This window comes from Mandrillus leucophaeus, unplaced genomic scaffold (genome assembly GCF_000951045.1).
Source record: "Mandrillus leucophaeus isolate KB7577 unplaced genomic scaffold, Mleu.le_1.0 Scaffold1257, whole genome shotgun sequence".
Taxonomy (NCBI): domain Eukaryota; kingdom Metazoa; phylum Chordata; class Mammalia; order Primates; family Cercopithecidae; genus Mandrillus; species Mandrillus leucophaeus.
Window position 1 is genome coordinate 273,577 of NW_012100954.1, and position 20,388 is coordinate 293,964.

General features: G+C 36.1%; 1 protein-coding gene across 6 annotated transcripts in view; it reads right to left on the reverse strand.

Moving 5' to 3' along the window:
* NELL2 (NEL-like 2 (chicken)) overlaps nucleotides 1–20,388 on the reverse strand; it is a 422,942-nt gene that overhangs the window by 198,081 nt on the left and 204,473 nt on the right. For all 6 annotated transcript variants that reach the window (XM_011971997.1, XM_011971995.1, XM_011971994.1 and 3 more), the window contains one exon: nucleotides 13,861–13,989. In XM_011971997.1, the coding sequence (XP_011827387.1) occupies nucleotides 13,861–13,989 (129 nt within the window). The remainder of the gene's footprint in view (nucleotides 1–13,860; nucleotides 13,990–20,388) is intronic.

Consider the following 20,388-nt stretch of genomic DNA (forward strand, 5'->3'; position numbering starts at 1 on the left):
ATAATAATAATAATAAATAATAATAATAATAGTAAATAAAAATAAAAATAAAAGAAAGACATCAATGTAAAACTAGCCTAAAAATAGTCCTTCTCCCACTTTTATGTGCATAAGAATTGCCTGGGAAGCTTGTAAAAATTTGAGACCCAACCCTGACCCACTCAAGCAGTATTAAGGTTGTGTCCAGGAATGTGCATTTTTCATAAGATCATCAGGTGGTTCTGATGCAGCCTGAACCACATTCTAAGATGCAATGTTAGAAAACCAAATTTTATACTGATGAAAATAAACTGAGAATGTGAACACTAAAATTCCTCTCCAGTTGAGCATATGGCTGAAAAGAATTGGAATGCCACCAAATTATTAAGATGATAAATTAATAGACTCTACACCCAAAACGTGCTCTCTTCAAATATTGTATGCATAGAAATCACCTGGAGATCTTGTTAACATGCAGATTCTGATTCAGAAGGACTGAGACAAAGTATAAGATTCTGCATTTTTAACAAGCTCATAGATAGTGGCCCATGTTGCTGGTCCTTGGACCAAATGTTGAACCTCAAGCACTGAGGTCTTGAAAAAAAAAAACTGCCAAAAGAGTATAAAAACAGGATTACTTACTTTTAACAAAGCACAAAACCATCAGTCACATTTCTCATTTCCACGTGCATCTGGAAAATGGGCAGAGATTTTAGGATGTCACCTCTGCTAGTAAGTCAACTCCATGAAGGCAGAGGTTTAGTAGGAGGGTTTTGCTCATGACTATATGACCAACACCCATTATATGCCTGGCACATAGGATGTGCTTAATAAATACTGTGAATAATGAATGCTGAATAAAGATTATCTACATCATATCTGATGATAGAAACCAGTCAAAAATCAAATTCCCAAGAAGAACCTGTAGATCCACCTCAGAAAAAAGTGCTTGTTCCTAGTGCTATTTAACATACAGCTATATGACTAATTGATGACTTAATTTATTATTTCTTCCCTAGATAGCATCCAAAGCAATTATGATCTCTAATAGACATAATTATGAGTATTCTATAGGTAAGCCACTAAATTGAGGGGGGAAAAATCAGTTGACCATGAAAGTCACACAACTATGGGGAGCTGTTTCAAAAGAAGAATACAGGCATACCTTGTTTTATTGCAGTTCACTTCAACTGCCTTCTACAGATAATGTGCTTTTTACGAATTGAAAGTTTGTGACACTCTACATTGACCAAGTCTGCCAGCACCATTTTTCCAACAGCAGGTGCTTGTTTCATGTCTCCATGTCACGTTTTAGGAATTCCCACAATATTTCAAAAATTTTCATTACTATTATATCTGTTGGGGTTATCTGTGAATAATGATCTTGATTTTACTATTTGAATTCTCCTAGGGCACTAAGAACAGTGCCCATATAAGATGGCAAACTTAATCAATAACTGTGTGTGTTCTGACGGCTCTACTGACTGGCCATTCCCATCTCTCCCCTTTTCCTCAGTCCACTCTAATCCCTCAGATACAATGATATTGAAATTCGGCCAATTAATAAATGTTCAAGTGAGAAGAGTTACACATCTGTCATTGTAAATCAAAAGGGAGAAATGACGAAGTTTAGTGAGGAAGGTATGTTGAAAGTCAATACAGGCCAAAAGTTAGGCCTCCGGAGTAGCCAAGTTGTAAATGTAAAGGAAGGAATATTAAAGTGTTACTCCATAGAACACATGAATTACTGAAAGCGAAATGGTCTTACTGATGACATGGAGAAAGTTTGAGTAGTATGGATGGAAGGTAAAATCAACCACAACATTCCCTTGAGCCAAAGCCTAATCAAGAGCAAGGCCCTAACTCTCTTCAATTCTAGAAGGCTGAGAGAGGTGAGGAAGCTGCAGAAGAAAAGTTTAAAGCTAGCAGAGGTTGGCTCATTATGTTTAAGGAAAGAAGCCATCTCTATAGCAGAAAAGAGGAAGGTGAACCAACAAGCGCTGATGTACAAACTGCAGCCAGTTATTCAAATGATCTAGCTAAGACCATTGGCCAAGTTAGCTATACTAAACAACAGGTTTTCAATCAAGACAAAATGACCTTCCATTAGGAGAAAATGCCATACAGAATTTTCATAGCTAGAGAGACAGAAGTCAATGCCTGGCTTCATAGTTTCCAAGGAGAGGCTGACTCTCTTGTTAGAGGCTAATGCAGTTGTTGTGATGTTAAGTTGAAGCCATTGCTCATTGACCATTTCAAAAACCCTGGGGCCCTTAAGAATTATGCTAAAACTACTCTGCCTGTGCTCTATAAATGGAACAATGAAGCCTAGATGATGGCCATACTTCTGTTTACACCACGTTTTACTAAAGGTTTAAAGCCCACTGTTCAGGTTAAAAAAAAAAAAAAGGATTCCTTTCAAATTATTGTGACCCACTGACAATGTACCTAGTCACCCAAGAGCTCTGATGGCAATGCACTAGGAGACTAATGTTTTCATGGCTGCTAACACTACATCCATTCTACAGCTCATGAATCAAGGAGTCATTTACACTTTATAGTCTTATTATTTAAGAAATGTATTTCTTAAGACTGTAGCTGGCATAGATAGTGATTCCTCTCTTGAACCTGGGCAAAGTAAATTGAAAACCTTCTGGGCAAGATTCACCATTCTAGATGACACTAAGAAACTTCTTGATTCATGGGAAGAGGTCAAGATAACAACACTAACAGGAGTTTGGAATAAGTTGATTCCAGCACTCACAGATGACTTTGAGTGGTTCAATACTTCAGTAGAGGGAGTAACTGCAGATGCAGTGGAAATAGTAAGAGTACTAGAATTAGAAATGAAGCCTGAAGATGTGACTGAATTGCTGCAATCTCATGTTAAAATTTGAACAGATGAGAAATTGTTTCTTATGAATAAGCAAAGAAAGTAGCTTCCTGAGATGAAATCTACTCCTGGTAAAAATGCTGTAAGCATTGTTGAAATGACAACCAAGAATTTAGAATATTACAAAAACTTAGTTGATAAAGCAGCAGCAGAGTTTAAGAGAATTGATTACAATTTTGAAAAAAGTTATACTGTAGATAAGATGCCATCAAATAGCATTGCACGCTACAGAGAAATCTCTCATGAAAGGAAGAGTCAATCAATTGACAAACTTCATTGTTATCTTATTTTAAGAAATTTCCACAGCCATCCTAACCTTCAGCAACTATCTCCTTGATCAATCAGCAGCCATCAACATCGAGGCAAGACCCTCCATCACAAAAAATATTATTATGACTCTGAAAGCTCAGATGATTGTTAGTATTTTTTGCAGTAAAATATTTTTAAATAAAGATAAGTACATTTTTAAAGACATAATGACATGCACACTTAAAAGACTACAGTAGAGTGTAAATATAATTTTTATATGCACTGGGAGACAAAACAGTCTATGTGACTTGCTTTATTGCAATATTAGCCTTATTGCAGTGGTCTGGAAACAAACCAGCAATATCTCCAAGGTATGCCTGTATATGGAGAGCATTGATTGTGTCTTCAGTTAGCTTTGCATGAGAAACCATGCCTAAGAAGAAATTTAGAAAGGTTTCATTTTTATCAGGTTTGATTTATAAATTTCAAAATCCTCTCCTATCAAAGGAGACCTTTGCTTAGAATTTTAAAATGTCCTTTTGTCTTATTTGAATATCTTAATGGTGTTCAAGTCTAGAAATGAATGGAAATTGTTTTGACTCTGAGAAAGTTGAAGCATAGTAGAAAGTAAATGATGAATGAGCCCAGATGAATAGCTAATGCAAGTTCAAATTTAGCTGTATCACTTAGTAGGGATTTTCAGAACTTCCATAACAGAATTCTTTAATTGAAGAAGGAATGATTCTCATGAAAAAATAAATCCATTATTTCCTCAACATTGTAAATATGTTACATAGATGTTCCTCAAAGCCTAAAAATACTTTAATGTTTCCATATATCATATTAATCCTGAAAGCTGTTTTATGTAGCAATTTTTCCACTTGATTGAATGGATAGATGATGCCATTAAAAGGTCAAGTCATGACATTTGGAAACCTCAGAAATACTTTTGCTCTTCTCTGTCTCTCTTTCTCTCTTTTAAATTTTACCTGTTATGGTTAATTTTATGTGACAACTTGACTAGGCCAGGTGGTAACCAGACATTTGGTCAAACATTATTCTGGGTGTGTCTGTGAGGGTGTTTCTGGATGCAATTAACATTTGAATCTGTAGACTGAGTAAAGCAGATTATCCCTCCTTAACGTGGACAGGCCTCATACAATCAATTGAAGACTTGAATAGAACAAAAAGACTGAGTAAGAGGGAAATTTCATCTGCCTAAGTCCTTGAATTAGAACGCTGGTCTTCTCCTAACCTCAAACTGGAACTTATACCATTGAGTCTCCAAATCTCGGGCCTTTGAACTCAGACTGAAACTATGCCACTGGCTCTCCTGAGTCTCCAGCTTGCCCACTGCAGATTTTGGGACTTGTCAACCTCCATAGGCATGTCAGCCAATTCCTTATAATAATAAATCTCACATATATATATAATATACAACTCGTGTGCACACACACACACACATATTATTGGTTCTGTTTTTCTGGAGAACCCTGACTAATACAGTATCCTTAGACTTTTTTTTTAATTTATTTAAGAAATTCTACCATAGTATGCCACAGAGAGTGCATCATTAATGACAGTTTTGAAAGTGACAGTGTCTGCTAGAGTTCCCTAATTAATCCCATAGGGCTCAGTTCTCTAGGTTATTTATCCTAGCTGTTAGCAAGCCTCCCATTAGATCCAGCAGGGACTTGTGTGCTGGGTTTGCAATCAGAGAATTGAGTTCATTCTGTAGCTTTCCTTTCATATCTCTTGGAGGAACTTTCTGAGGCTATCGCTCGTCTTACTCTTAAAGGAATCCTTTCATATTTCCTCTATATCTCAGTTAATCATATGCAAATATGGTTGTGTCAGGAATTCGTCACTAAACAAGTTAGTTGTGAGAGGTAAGCAGCTGAAAAAAAAGAGAAGAAAGGAGACAGAAGGGGTAAAAGGGAAGAAGGAAGGAAGGAAGAAAGGAAGGAAGGAGAGAAGGGAGGGAAGGAGAAGGAAGGGAGGGAGGAAGGAAGGGAGGGGTGGAGGAAGAGACCGGGGAGGGAGGAGGAGGGAGGGAGGAAGGAAGAAAAGAAGGAAGGAAAGAGGGGAAGGAGGGAGGAAAGGAGAGAGTGAGGGAAAGAGGGAGAAAGTGCGGGAGCAAAGGATGTTGGTTACATGATTTCTCTAATGGCAATGAGCTGCTTTCTGGATGAAATACAGAATCAGAGTGAGACTCTGTCTCAAAAAAAAAAAAGAAGCATTCAATTTTTAAAGTAGCTAACTATGATTAAAAATGCCTTTCTAAAGAAAAATATTATGCTACTCTTTCTTATAAAAAGAATTAGATTCAATATTTAATAAATAAATTAGTCTGGGCATAATGGCTCACACCTGTGATCCCAGTGCTTTAGAAGGTGGAGTGGGATGGTCACTTGAGCCCGGGAGTTTGAGACCATCCTGGGCAACAAAGCAAGACCCCATCTCTACCAAAAGTAAAATCATTAGCCGGGTGTGAAGGCACACGCCTGTAAGCCTCAGCCACTCAGGAGGCTGAGGTGGGAGGATCGCTTACCCAGGAATTCAAGGCTTTAGTGAGCCATGATCATGCCACTGCATATCAACCATGCCTGGGCAACAGAGTGAGACTCTGTCTATACAAAATTAATTAAAAGTGGTAAAGAGAAAAAGTCCTCAGAATTTGAAGACAGATGACGTGAATTTGAACCCTGAATTTACTGTTTGCTGCCTGGGTAAATGATTTTGAAGGAGTCATTTGACATGCAAGCTCTTTAGTTTTCTAAACTACAAAATAGATTATAATAAAGCTTTCATCATCATAGGACTGTTGGACGAAATAAGATCATATATATGACCAGCCTAGGCAACACAGTGAAATCATATCTCTCCAAAAAAAATTTAAAAAGAAAAAAAGAAAATAAATTAGCCAGGCATGGTGGTGCATGCCTGTAGTCCCAGCTACTTGGGAGACTGAGGTGGGGGGATTGCTTGAGCGCAAGAGGTTGAGGCTGCAGTGAGCCAAGATTGCAACACTGCACTCCAGCCTAGGCAAAAGAGTGAGATCCTGCCTCAAAAACAAACAGAAACCCATGATATGTGAAAAGCATTTTAAATGCCTCCAAAGAACCATAGTTTTGCTGACATTACTTTGTACATAGGCTAGAATTCCCTGAAATGCAGAACAAGAAAGAGGGTGGAAGAGGCATCATTAGCCAAAAGATAGCATTAAAAAGACAGGAATGAGGCGGGAGAAATCAATGTTTTTATTGATGTAAAGGATGAAGCTTAAAAAATAGATATTTGAACTAGATGTCTAAATATAAAAGCTTATTAGTTAATTTTTGAGGATTCCAACTCTGGCACATCACAGGTGCTTAGTAAACGAATATTTACTAAGATTTCCATGTTCAGGGTCAACTGGTATTTATTACGCACCTTACACATACCAGATATTTCATGTTGAAGTGAGTTGCTTTGCAAATTTTAGGTAGAATTCAAATCTTAGGAAAAAAATGAGTGTTCTGTAAAAGCAATTGTGAAGATGGGGAAACTTCTAATAGTTGAGGACCTTTGAATGTGTATGTTATTTGTCAGTGCACATATAATTTAATAAATAATGAACGTTATGAACAATTTCCTTTTCTTGCACTATTGAGAATAATTTTTAAAGCCCAACAGAAATCAATTTAAAACTGAATATCTTTCTAGCTACAAAAGTCAGTACCATGATTAGATTTTCTTATATATAGTACAAATGCAACTCAACAAACTCAGTGCTTGCCGAGTCATTCTTTAGTGATGAGTCAACTAAGCACTTCAGACCATCGGTCAACAAATCTTTCTTAAGCTCTACATTGCCTCTATTTTAGAAGTTTGTGAGAATTCAAGGAAAATAAACAGGCTGTGATCACTAGGCACTTATAGTTGAGAGAAGTATACACAGATACATATATTGAAATCTGAATGAATAAATAACACAGTATATAATAAAGTACAGTAAGGCCTCCTTGCTTAACATAGGTAGGCTCTTGGAAACGGCAACTTTAAGTGAAATGGCATACAACGAATGTAACCAATTTTAACATAGGCTAATGGCTGTAAATAAGGGTTAAGTTCTTTCAGCATATTTCTGGTCACAGAAACATCACCAAACTTCTAAACTAAAGACCAAAACACTTCTAATATTAAACATGGAAATAAACATGAGCTATACACATATTTAAGAACCATTAATAAAAACAAGTAAGATAATTATTTACCCACTTATTCCAGTTCAGGGTTGGGGATGGCTGGAGCCTGACCAGGTAGCCCAGGGGACAAGGCAGGAACCAGCCCTGTCCAGGATGTCATTCCATCATAAAACCACTCACACACACCCACACTCACTCACATCAGGGCCATTTAGACACACCAGTGACTCTACCATACACAGCTTTGGGGTGTGGAGGAAACTGGAGTATCTGGGAAAATCCACACAGACATGGGGAAAATGTGTAAACTCCACACAGACTGTGGCCTCAGTCAGGAATATTTTTTTCTCATCAACATTATAATGAAACAACATTAAATGAAATGACATTATCTGAGGACGTGTTGTATACTCCAGCTGAACAACTGGATATAGACTAGTATAAAGTACTAATTGTTCAGTCAGATAAAATAAAAAGAGAATATGAGAAAGTATATGCACACAATAAATTCATCAGGAATTCTTCCCACAGAAGATAAAAATCAAGCAGAGTCTAGAAGAATGATTAAATCATGAATTGTTAAGCCAAAAAGCTAAAGGCATTTCTGTCAGATTGTATTAGTTTTCTAGGACTGCCATAATAAAGTACCACAAACAGGGTGTCCTGCACAACAGAAACTCATTGTCTCCCAGTTTTGGAGGCTAGAAGTCCAAAATCAAGTTGTTGACAGGGTTGGTTCCTCCTGAGAGCTGTGAAGTACAATTTGTTCCATGCTCCTCACCTAGCTGCTAGTGCTTTGCTAGTGATCTTTGGTTTTCCTTGGCTTACAGTCACATCATCCTGATCTCTGTCTTCATGTTGACATGATAATTTCCCTATGTGTCTGTATCCAAATTTCTCCTCTTTATAACGAAAGCGATCATACTGGAGTAGGGTCTCACCCTTCTCCAGCATGATTTTATCTCATCTTAACACATTAAATCTGCAATATTCCTATTTCCAAATAAGGTTACATTATGAGATGCTCATGGTTAAAATGAGAATCTAAATGTGGGCTGGGGTGTGAGGGCAACACAATTCAATTCATAACTCAGATGAATCATTATCAGCAAAAGAAATGACCGTGATAGGTGGCCTGCTCAGGGCTAATGGATAAATAGCTATGTGCGATCAGGTGACATACAGCCCTGGAAGCTGGGCAAAGAAGTTCGAACTTGATGTGGTGAGCAAGAAGGAGGCACTGGGAACACTCAAGTAGAATAAATGATGTTTTATGAATGCTAATCTGGAGAGTGGGTCCTGGTTGGTTAGGAGTGGGAAGAGACAAAGGAGGCAGAGTGTCTAAACAGATGGTGACATGAAGTGAAAAATGACACCTGGAGGCAGGAATCAGAATGAAAGAGATTGAATGAATCCAAGAGAAACTAGGCTATCAATAAGAAATTAGGTACTTGGAGGTGGAGTCAGACTATACCGAACTATTTCCCATATTCTTGTTAATTTGAAGAAATGTCTCACAAACTTACTTTAAAATTCATTAATAAGCCATCAATTACCAATTTTTATAATTATGTGTGGTATGCAATCATAAAAATGACTCACTTTTGCAGGACTCTTCCTGTTCGTGGTATAATGTCAAAGGCTTAGATAGGAAAAACGCCACTGGTTTTAAGAAGTTTGGAAATCACAAAAATCTTCATCGTAATGCGCTATTAGACTGACACAGCTGTCATCCCCAGCAACTAATACATGCTGAAGAAAGAAACTTACAAAATGACTCTGGAAGCCACCATCTAAAATAGAATGCCAAGATTACCCTAACATAATACTGAATAGTGGAATGTGAGGAAAGAAGATATAATCAAAACATCAAAAGATCCCATAATTTTTACTGTCAAGTGAAGACATGTAGCAAAAAAACAGTCTGAAAAACAGGATGTCCAACATAATTTTTGACAACTTTTATATCTTAGATGTACTGACAAAATACCAAATGTGAGGTAAAATATTTAAAAACGTAGAAAGAAATCTATAGGAGATAAGATGGATGGATGGAGATGAATATATAATTTTTAAAGAGAAATGTGATAAGCATGCAGTTAACAAAAAACTAAGTAGACCAATATACTTCCAGACATTCTAGATCCCTTATACAGAAAAGCTAGAGAAGTCATGCTGTCATAAAATCCTAATATTAAACTATGTTTATAAATATCTGAGGTGTTGCAAAACTCACTGAAGAACAAGAAGCTATCATCTACCTGGCTGAGATACTGGGGCAAGGGCTAACGGTACAGAAGTTAAATAAGAAAAAGTGGGTCGGGCAGAAAAATTCCTTCTTTAGCTTCAGGTCCCCTAAGCTACTTCCTTTCTCCATCCCTTTGTAGGCAAACATCTAGAAGAAGCCCTCTCCCTTCTTCAGATTCATTTTTTTCCCTTAGACAATATTCAATGTACTCCAAACTGGCTTGTATCACCAACTTTGCACCAAAATCACTATTGCTGTCCTCAGTGTCATCTGGGAGGTTCAACGCAAAGGACATCTTTCAGTCTTCATTTTTCTTGATCTCTCAGACACATCCTACTTTCTGCTTGAAATTCTCTCTTCTCTTGGCTTCTGTGACACCACCTTCTCTTCTCTTTCCTCTTACATTTCAGCCATGACTTTGCTATCACCATCACCAAACCATCTTTTCTACAAAATGCTCAAGTGTCGCTCAAAACTCTCTAGGCAATCCCTTCCATCTCCTCAACTAACATTTAGATGCCAAAGAATTCCAAATTTTTTTGTCTAACTTAAACTTCCCTTAATGCCAAATTGAAGTATATTCAACTGGTTACTCAACTTAGATGTCCCATAGGCACTCCAAATCCATCATGATTTTCTCACTCAATCTGTTCCCTAAGTGAGCAGCACCAACATCTGCCTGTTTATTAGTCCAGAAACCTGGGAATCAACCTCTAAACCTCTCTCCTCATCATCTGCTATCACCAATTAATCAAGAATGGCTGGTTTTACCTCTCAAATGCTCTTAGACACATCCACATTTCCACTTCTATTTTTAAGACAAGCCCTCACTGGCTTTCGCCCACTGGTTTGCCTGCATCCAGCCTTACTCCCGTTCATCCTACAGCTGGAGTGATATGTTTAAAACATGAGTGTGACTATGACACTTCTCGGCTTAAAATCTTTAATTAGCTGCCCCTTGTTCTTCACATGAAACTCCTAATCTTTAGTGTGACCTTTAAGATCCTGCTTCTCATCATCAGTCTCACTGGGCACCTCTCCTGTGCTCTCTGCTATTGACCTTCCCTTCCCTCGGTTCTTAAAAAGTCCTTCTTTCTACATGAAAGCCCTTAGACATGCTGATTTACCCATGTAAGAGATTCTCTTCTTTTCTACTCTTCCTTCCATGATTCCCTGACTTTTACTTACCCTTCAAATTCCAGAATAAAACTCTTCTCGCTCAAGCAAAATTTTCCCTAACCCCACCACCCAGATCACATGCCCTATTAACCTATTTCTCTTTTAGAATAGTTGCCACATTTGCAATGAAATGTTCTTTGGTGTAATGAAATGGCCTGTTAATTATCTTTCTTGCCTGACAGAATATTAGTCATGTATATCTAATTTACTGCTTTACCCATATCTCTAACTTTGCACAAAGTAAGTATTTAATAAATATTTATTGAATGAATGAATGAACTCCAATGGTTACCAGTGTTATAATAACCATGATCAAGAAAACTGTAGTAAAAATCAATAGTCTCAATTACAGTCATATCATTAAACAACCCCACAGATTTAGTAAATAAAATTGTATGCTATTTACAAACAACAGCTTGCTTATTTTTATGTATAATCACAAGTGTAATTTTTTTAAGGACCAAATATGTAACATGCAAAATTGCATTAAAAATGTTTAAAAGGGTGTTCCTTCTAAGAAGTCAAAACATCTTCAAAGTTAGCAACCATGCCACAATCAAAAGGAAAACCATATTTCATAAGAATTATTCAAATCCTGAATAATATTTTGTTATTTGGACTAAATAACAAAAGATATATTAGAAGTCCTTATGTATAAAAAAATTCAAGATATCTTGAATTTGATTATATCAATATGGTCAACAAATTTTTCCATCAGTTTCTTACGCTTTGAAGATTATATATTCAAATGACAATTAGTATAAAGTTGTAAAACATCTGTCATTGTATAGTGCATTCAAGATGAAAACAGCTGCCAATCTGTGTCACAGATTTTATCCAGAACACTTCCAGATAAAAACTGAGTGAGTTGGTCTTTATGATTAGGCCAATTTTCAGTAAGTTTCACTGATAAATAATTTAAACAAGTAAGGTAATCTAAATATCTGGCCCCTTTCCTTAACTTCTTTCCTGTCTCAATAAATGGCAATGCCATCCATGTGTTGCTCAGATTCCAAATCTCGGCTCCTCTTGATCAATTCTACACCACAACAAACTATCTGCAAGTATTTTTGGCTCTACTTTCAAAATGTACTATGAATATACCTCACTTCTCTTCACCTCCTATAGCTTTCCTTATCCAGGCCATCAACATCTGTACCTGAACTACTGCAACAGCCTTCCAACTGGTCTCCAATTTCCACTGCTCCCCACTGCACCCAACACCATAGTTCGCCTATCACACTGGAGCCAGAACTATCCTTTTCAATACAAGGCTGAGCATATCACTGTCCTCCTTGATGCAACTCTGAAATCCTTGCAAACTTTCCTACATTACCTGGCCCCTGCCTAATTCTCCAACAGGATTGCCTTGATTTGTCTGCTCCACTATATTTTCCTTCATTTTGTTCCTAGAGCATTCTAAGCTCATTCCCACTTTTTATTCTTCTGGTTGAAATGTTCTATCCAAGATTATTACATGGCTGTTTCCCTTCTTACCATCAAGTCTCAGGTTAACCACCACTCTCCCCTCACTCCCTGCCCCAGAGGTTGACCACGCTGAATAAATCCCCAGCCAATCTTTAGTGCATCATCCTGTTTCATTTTCTTCCTATTAATTTTTACTACCCGAAATGGTCTTCTCTAGTTCTATGGTCACCCAGTAATTCTCTGTCTTACCCCCAGAATGTAAAGCTTCTGAGCACAGGATATTTGTAAGTCTTGTTCACCATTTACTCCACTTTACACCAAGCCTAGAAAAATGTTCAGGACACAGTAGGTGCTCACTAAATATTTATTACATGATTGAATATACTTAATAGCATCAAAAGCAGCTCAAAAATTTTTAAAAAGTAATAATCATATAAGTAAAATTCAAAACAAAATATCACATGAATCATGTAGTTTCATGTTATACATATAAACAATATCAAAGGGGCTTATTACATGTTAGAAATCTCAAATATTATAATGAAAATACATTAGTTTCCTAAGAAAGTTTACCTCTATGTTACGTAAGGGTAAAAATCCATTTTTATGTAAAATCTTTTAAGATGAGGAATTTTAAATAAATCTGCACTATGAATGGGGAAGGGAAGCCATATTTATTTTCTTCTGCAAAACTGGAATGATCCCTTTAGGACTGAATCAGTAGCATTTAAAGAAATATTTTGATCCAAAGGTCAATTTAAAAAATGAATACAGGTTTTTAAGAAAAAGAAAAAACTATTTAAAGCTAAGGGAAACAACAGAAGTTGGTTTTCCAAGAGCCAACAAATCATCCTGCAGCTAAACAGAACCTGTGTATTTATACCTGAGGTTTTCCATCTCCACAGATCTATGGCACATGCTTGACATGTTGAGTGGGTAAGTTTAGAACTCTCCAAAACTTTCTCCGAATGCCCAAACACCTCCAAATCAATGTTCTGGTTTGTAGAACCCATTAGCTAGTTACACAATTAATAGGAATGATTCAAATCCATACCTCAGGGAAATAATAAATTACCACATATCATGGACTTCTTCAGGAAGAACCAAAGACAGAGCATTTGAAAATGTCAAGGGTCTGCTCACTGTATATGGACACTTTCCACGAGAGAATAAACTATCTTGGGTATTAGTTAAGATTTTTAAAAGTAACTAGAAAATGATTTACTCCACTGGAACTATTTACTAAATACTACAGAGCATGAATACAATCACTTAGATTACTTAGAGTAGCAAACAAAAATAGCAGTAGGCACTTTATCTTCCTGTTAAGTGATTGCCTTTGTTACACAACACTGTCTGGAAAACTCTGACTACAATTCTAACTGCGAGCCACAGTAATCATGTCAATATGTGAGCTATCTGAATATCTAATTATGAAAAAAGAAGGCAATTTCACAGTGGAAGAATTGTTCTAATTCAAGAAACCAGCCATATTAACTTATTAGTCTGACATATAGCAGATAGCTGAAAAACTTTAATTTGAAAGATAATTATTTTTAGCTGATTAATATGCTTCAAATTAAATTCACCGCTTTTAATGGGACCATCAACTTGACAACCTGGGAAATTAATAAATTTTGCATGCAGTAATCCTAGAAAATTTATACAGCTGAGCTACACATCATTACAAGGATTACCTTCACAGTAGGCATTATCTTCTCGAAGAGCCCTAAAACCATCTCGACAGCTACAAACAGCCCTATCATTCAGATTTCTGCAGACAGAATTCTCCATGCAGTTATGCCTTTCAGAACAAAAGTCATAACCTACAGAAAAAAAAAGAAATTTATTAAGGTAAATGAAACTATGACAACGCAAATTTTCCTACTTAATATTTTCTTTAATTTTGAAGCTATGACTTGCTAAATAATTTTTACATTAGTATCTTCATCAACATTTACAGAAGAATCACATGCTGTGAATACCAAAAAGTTCTTCTTTACGTTTAACTCAATTAATTTCTATGTCAAGTTAACTCTATTTCTTCTTTGGTTTTTGACTTTATAAATGCTATCTAGTCTCTAATATTCTAATTATAAACCTCCAAGTATCTGAAAAAAGAAATATTATTAGGGTTCAAAATAAAGATTTACAACATAGAAGGTAACACAATGAGAAGATAGTCTAGTAACTGGAGGTTCAACATTATCAACACCTGTGGGTAAAACTAACCAAATCAGATGAAATGCACCTATTGTATATTTAAGAAATTAGACAGCTTAGCATCCAAAAAAAAAAAAAAACTTTCTAAATGTGTTAAAGATGAATATTACATCACTTTAATCTAATTTTCTCTAGAAATCTGCAAGGCAAAGTATGTTCACTCTAAAGAGGAAGAAAAATTTTGAGAAATACAGAGATTTCACATATCTGAGTCTTTATGAGAGAAAAGAAAAATGGAACATTTTATAAACAGTGACATCAATCATGTGCAATTTCTCAAGATCTCTTTTTGTGGTCTGAATCCCTTGTTCAAAGATCATCTAAGATGCTGAAATGAAGTCTTCAAAACTGGAATCCATATTTAATGGAAATTACATAGTTACATATCATTCAACCATTTTTAAATTGCTTGATGTATGTTATTTATCTAGTTTTGCGCTTTCTAATGGATTACTATTTTAGCCCATGTTAAAAAAAAAGAAAAAGAAAAAGAAAAAGAAACAAGGTGGCTGGGCATAGTGGTTCACACCTGTAATCCCAGCACTTTGGGAGGCTGAGGCAGATGGATCATTTGAGATCAGGGGGTGGAGGCCAGCCTGGCCAACATGGTGAAACCCTGTCTGTACTAAAAATACAAAAATTAGCTGGGCATGGTGGCAGGTGCCTGTAATCCCAGCTACTCTGGAGGCTGAGGAAGGAAAATTGCTTCAATCCAGGAGGCAGAGGTTCTAGTGAGCCAAGATCACGCTGCTGCAATCCAGCCTGGGCAAAAGAGTAAGACTCCATCTCAACAACAACAAAAAGGACTAAAAAGGTGTATTTCATGTATCTTAGAATAATCTGATCTACCTATAGGCAAGAAGACTTTTAGTTGCGAAAATCATATAGATGGAAGTACTAAATTGGTTCATCTTATCTGTAATCAAATTGGTCTTCATTCTGATTATAATTCCAGAGTTAAAACACACTCCCTATTAATGCAACTATGATGTATAGTAAAATATTATTGGTAAAACTTAATAACCCTTAAGAACAGTAATGTTCCAAAAACGTAATAATGCCATTTAAAAACAGTAGAAAAATAATCAAATGACTCAGTGATTTCTACAAAAATAAAATAAAATAAAGTATAGGTTTATTAAGTCCAGAAAAATATAGTCAATAACAGCATTTAAAATACTTGGCAACTTAGCTTCTTTTGACAGGAGTCTTCACAATCTAAACTGTCATGATTAAGGCTGTACATTTAAAAGTAAAATTCTTAAGAAGAGCAAAAGTTAAAAATGCTTTCTCCTAGGATCTTTTTATTTCTTTCTTCTTTAAATAGCTAAACTGAGATGCTATTTCTTCAAATGTATTCCACTGTCTTTTCATAATGCCTGAGGGAGAACAATTTCAGCTAAAAAGTCATCTTCACTCTCTATTCCAATAGCTCAGCACAACATCAAACTAACTAAAAAGGCTTCAAAAACCACTTTATATTTATTCTATATTAAAACAAAGTTACTAAAAAATAGCCTACCCCTTAAGATACACAGAGTATTAAGAAACAAAGTTCTAACACAGTGTTAAATTTCTGCATACTTTTACCTGTGCTGTCTCAAACAACTTTCAGAGGACTGTGACTAAGAATGGATACCATTTCTCATACATCTCTTTTTCAAAACCTTCCTTCAGCTTTTCACTTGGTTGAATTTTCTCCTCTCCCATCTTGGAATCTGCTCAATATTATCTATGCCATATGCGATATGCCACCTCTATTATCATCCATTTTCAGTTCTGTTTCAGTAATGGTGAGATCTCTCATCTCAGCATTAAACATCTTGCATACATACACTATGTATAGTTTCATTGCTGCAAGAATTTTCTCACTGTAAGATAACAGTGTGATCCAACTTTCACTGTTGTAGGTAAAAATTAGGAAATGCCTTGCTTTTTACCATATGGGTTTTTTAAAACACAAATACTTGAAAAATTAAAATTTCAGTCATTCAAATTCCAATTTACTATAAACAATGTCAGCTATTTTGATTCATTCTTCCAACAGATAAGTTGATTGAATCTACTGGTTATTTTGCAAAATGCTTGAGTCAAAAGGCTAACAACTAATGGGTGGAAAATTCAGACTTGATTTCAAGTAGGTTGCTTCTGATCTATAGGGAATAGCTTTAAACAAACCAGAGTATGGGTTGGTAACATAATCCTATTATCTTCATAGTTGCATTTCCATTCATATGTGCTTGGCTTTTGGAGTCGGCAGACCCCAGTTTACATCTGATCTCTGCCACTTACTTGCTGTGTAAATTACTAACTGTACATTAATTAACCTTTCTAAGCCTTCAGTTTTTCTCACCTATAAAAATTAGTATAATAACTACCTTGCAATATGTGAGGTTCAAATGAAATTATCTATGTAAAAGCATAATAATATATTATTTGTCAATAACTAAAGTTATTAGAGCACTACTAATAAGCTGAAATTAAATATGTTGAGATCCATAAAAGAAAATTCAAATATTTCTTATAGACAGATGGATGAACCAATTATCTAATACAACCTAGCCTTTCTTTGATTTCCTTCTTTAGGTTTTAACTTCAAGAATATCATGTTCTCTAATCCCTTTGCAAGCTTTACAAAGTTACATAAAGTTCTGTGTTCTTCTATCAAGTGTAGACCTTTTGGTAAAATAAAAACATGCATTCCTGTATAACTGGAAAAGTAGGGGAGGATGGATACAAAAGATTATGTGTAAATAAGAACAGTATATACATAATGGTAATACATAATTATCAAGAGAAAGAGTATACAATAATTTTGTGGTGAATATTCATAGGTTTTGCCTAAAGGCACCTATTTCTTTTTTTGTGGAAAAAAAGAATAACCTAGTTATACTGTGGAAGAATCACTCACCCCTACTTTCAACCCAGATGCTTAAAAGAAAATGAACTCTACTCCTCCACAGGATACAGCCACACCAGTCAATGCAGTCCACTGGCCTGGACACAATAATTTCTTCAGGTCAGGGCATATTATCTACTTCAAGCTAATGAAGACCACTGAAACTCAATTCTGGGATTTTTATTCAGTTTATGAGAATGCTGAGCTTTTTATTCCACCTACTTGAATGGCATAATGATATGAGCATAAAAATGTAGGGTATAGCTGAGAACACATTGAGCCTGAAAACAAAGCTACCTCACAGGAGATAAACTGAGAGATGCATCAAGACAAAGGGATGAGATTTGAGAGTGGAATCAAGCTACACCTAAAGCCAATTTACCCTCTGTTTATTGGGCCTACATATTCCATTTTTTGCAGTGACACTTGAATGGGATGTTCCATCACTTGTACATGAAAGAATACTAACTTAATTTAGATATTGTTTGCAAGATAATGGATTATCCTAGTGTTTCCCAAAGTGTATCTCATGTACATGGATGAACATAGATAAATACTAACACCAATGGATTTCTTTTAATGTGTATAAGAAATACACAAATCTAGTAAATAATTCTATTATTTCACGGCTACCGCCACTTAGGAATAAAACTAAATCTTTTAAAAGTGAGTTGATTAAGAGGAAGTATTTAAAAATTAACTATATAATGGTATTAGTAATATATACATAGCCAGAATCATGAAGGTGATAATTGAATAATATGGGGAACTATGGGTTATCCAGAAGTTTCCCAGGGAGAGGAGAACCGACACTAACTCAGCCTTCTGCATATGGATGCCCCTATTGCTTATAATTATGAGTCGAGATGAAGTAAATAATAAATTAAGGATGGACATCTAGTGAATAAGGCTTAATGATCTTGCAGGCAGACAAAGTGGTTACCAAGGACGAGGAGAAGAACGAGAAGGACTGTGGATATAAAAGTTATCCACATTATTTCTGTATCTTTCTAAATCAGAATCCTCGCTGAATCGCTGAATCTCTGTCATGTGGTAATTTGTTATAAGCTTCCTTGAAAGGGCTCTCTAATTCGAGAAAAGTGGAAAAGTTTTCTGCTACATTTCTTCTGATCTGCTGCTACAGAAGACGGCTAGCTACAGGGTACCTAGAACACAGTCTTGGGTGAATTTGATTTAGCGCCTAGTGACTTGGAGCCTGACTTCAGGGTATAGCTTAGTTTCCAACCACTGGCTGAGCCTCTATGAAAAGGTCAACACTTCATCTCATGCTCTGCTCTAAGTGAATATTTACTAACTGTTGTCCAACAATTTACTCTTTCAGATGTGAACACACCATCTTTAGCACTATACAAACAGGCCTGGAAACAGGAGGTTAATTTTATTACAAATGAATTTGTCACAACGTATCTTTAGGAGTTGACCAAAAATTTAAGCCTTGAAAACTTGACTTCTTTTAGTTTGAAAGTTAGAAAATGCCAGGAGAACATATGTTTATTTTACATATTTGAAGTCGGAAATTAATGCAATCTTTACTAAAAATGGTGCTAAATGTGTCAAGAAGGGACGACCTGTCCAATTTCAGTTTGAAGATTATCTAAGCCAGTGGTTCACAATCCTAGCTGCAAAAAATAATTTATTAGGGATTTTTTAAAAATAGTAATGCCAAAGCCCCACTCCTCTTATATCAGTTATATCAGAATCTCAGGTGGAGGAAGTATTAGTCATGGTATAGTCTATCATTATATTTTTAAGTATTCTGTGTAAATACATTTTTTAACTGTAAATAATTAAAATATAACACGATTTTACTAGCCTTTTCCATGTATTAACTTGCTTTTCATAATACATTAGGACTCTCTTAAAAAGAAATAGATGTGGTTAAGGTTTCTCTTGATATCATAAAGGCCCTATTTCAGCTTTTTACCCAAATCTTATCCTACCCAACCTTGACTAACTTCTATGCTATTCATCTCTGTAATTTCTGTATAGCCCTTGGACACCTGTAGTGTTCATTAAAGACAGCTCTTAAAAGTGGCCACAATTTTGCAGCACTGCTATGTATGGTGAGGTCTATTTCCCCTTCTCTTGAATGTGGGCTGCCTGTGAGTGCTTTGCCCAACTGTGTGTGATAGAAGTGATGTGGTGCCAGTTCCAGACCTAGTCTTTGAAGGCCTGAGCCACTATTTAAGAAGTTTGATGATTATCCTGCTGAAGAGACCATGGGAACAAGTCCTTAGATTATGCAGAGAGGGAGGGAGCACCAGCTGTGCTCAGCCTTCTAACCATTCCTACCAAGGTGACCAACATATAGTGAGGCCATCCTGAACTTACCAGCCAAGCCCGGCTTCCAGCCCTACAGCATTGAATGACCCCAGTTAACACCACATGGAGCACAAGAATCACCTAGCCAAGCCCTGTCTGAATTCCTGACCCACAATACTATTGCTTTAATCCACTGAGATTTGGAACAGCAATAGATAGATTTTTTGCAGCAATAGTGAACTACTAAAAGTGTGGTCCTGCTTGCCAACAGCATTAGCATCACCTAGGAGCTTTTCTGTAGAAATTCAGATTCTTAGGCCTGACCCCAGACCTACTGAATGAGAACCTGCATTTTAATAAGATGCCTAAGTTAGTCATATGTATATTTAAGTTTAAGAAACACTGTTATGGCCTACCTATGTTTGGATGCCAAAGACATTCTAGTCAAGCTGCAAACTGGAGGACTAAATCCAAAGAGCATTCTTGATTCATATCAAATTAAACACATGCTTTGCATAAGGCACTGACTTAGGCACTGTGAGAATGAAAACTCTTATGGTCCTTATTAAATGTCCAAGTGATCATAGTTCTTTTCAGAAGTGTTCCTCATTACTGCAGAGTTACCCTGAAAGCTCCTTGAAGGGCAGACCACGTCTTAAACCATTTTGTAATTCCTAAAGAGCCTCACACAAACTGAGATTTTAAAACTCCCAATTGAGTGGATGGAAAAGTAACATAAAAACTAAAAACAAAACCAAACTGCACCATCCTGATAAAAATGGGAGTGGACATTGATGCTAGGAAGAAACTGCATCAACTA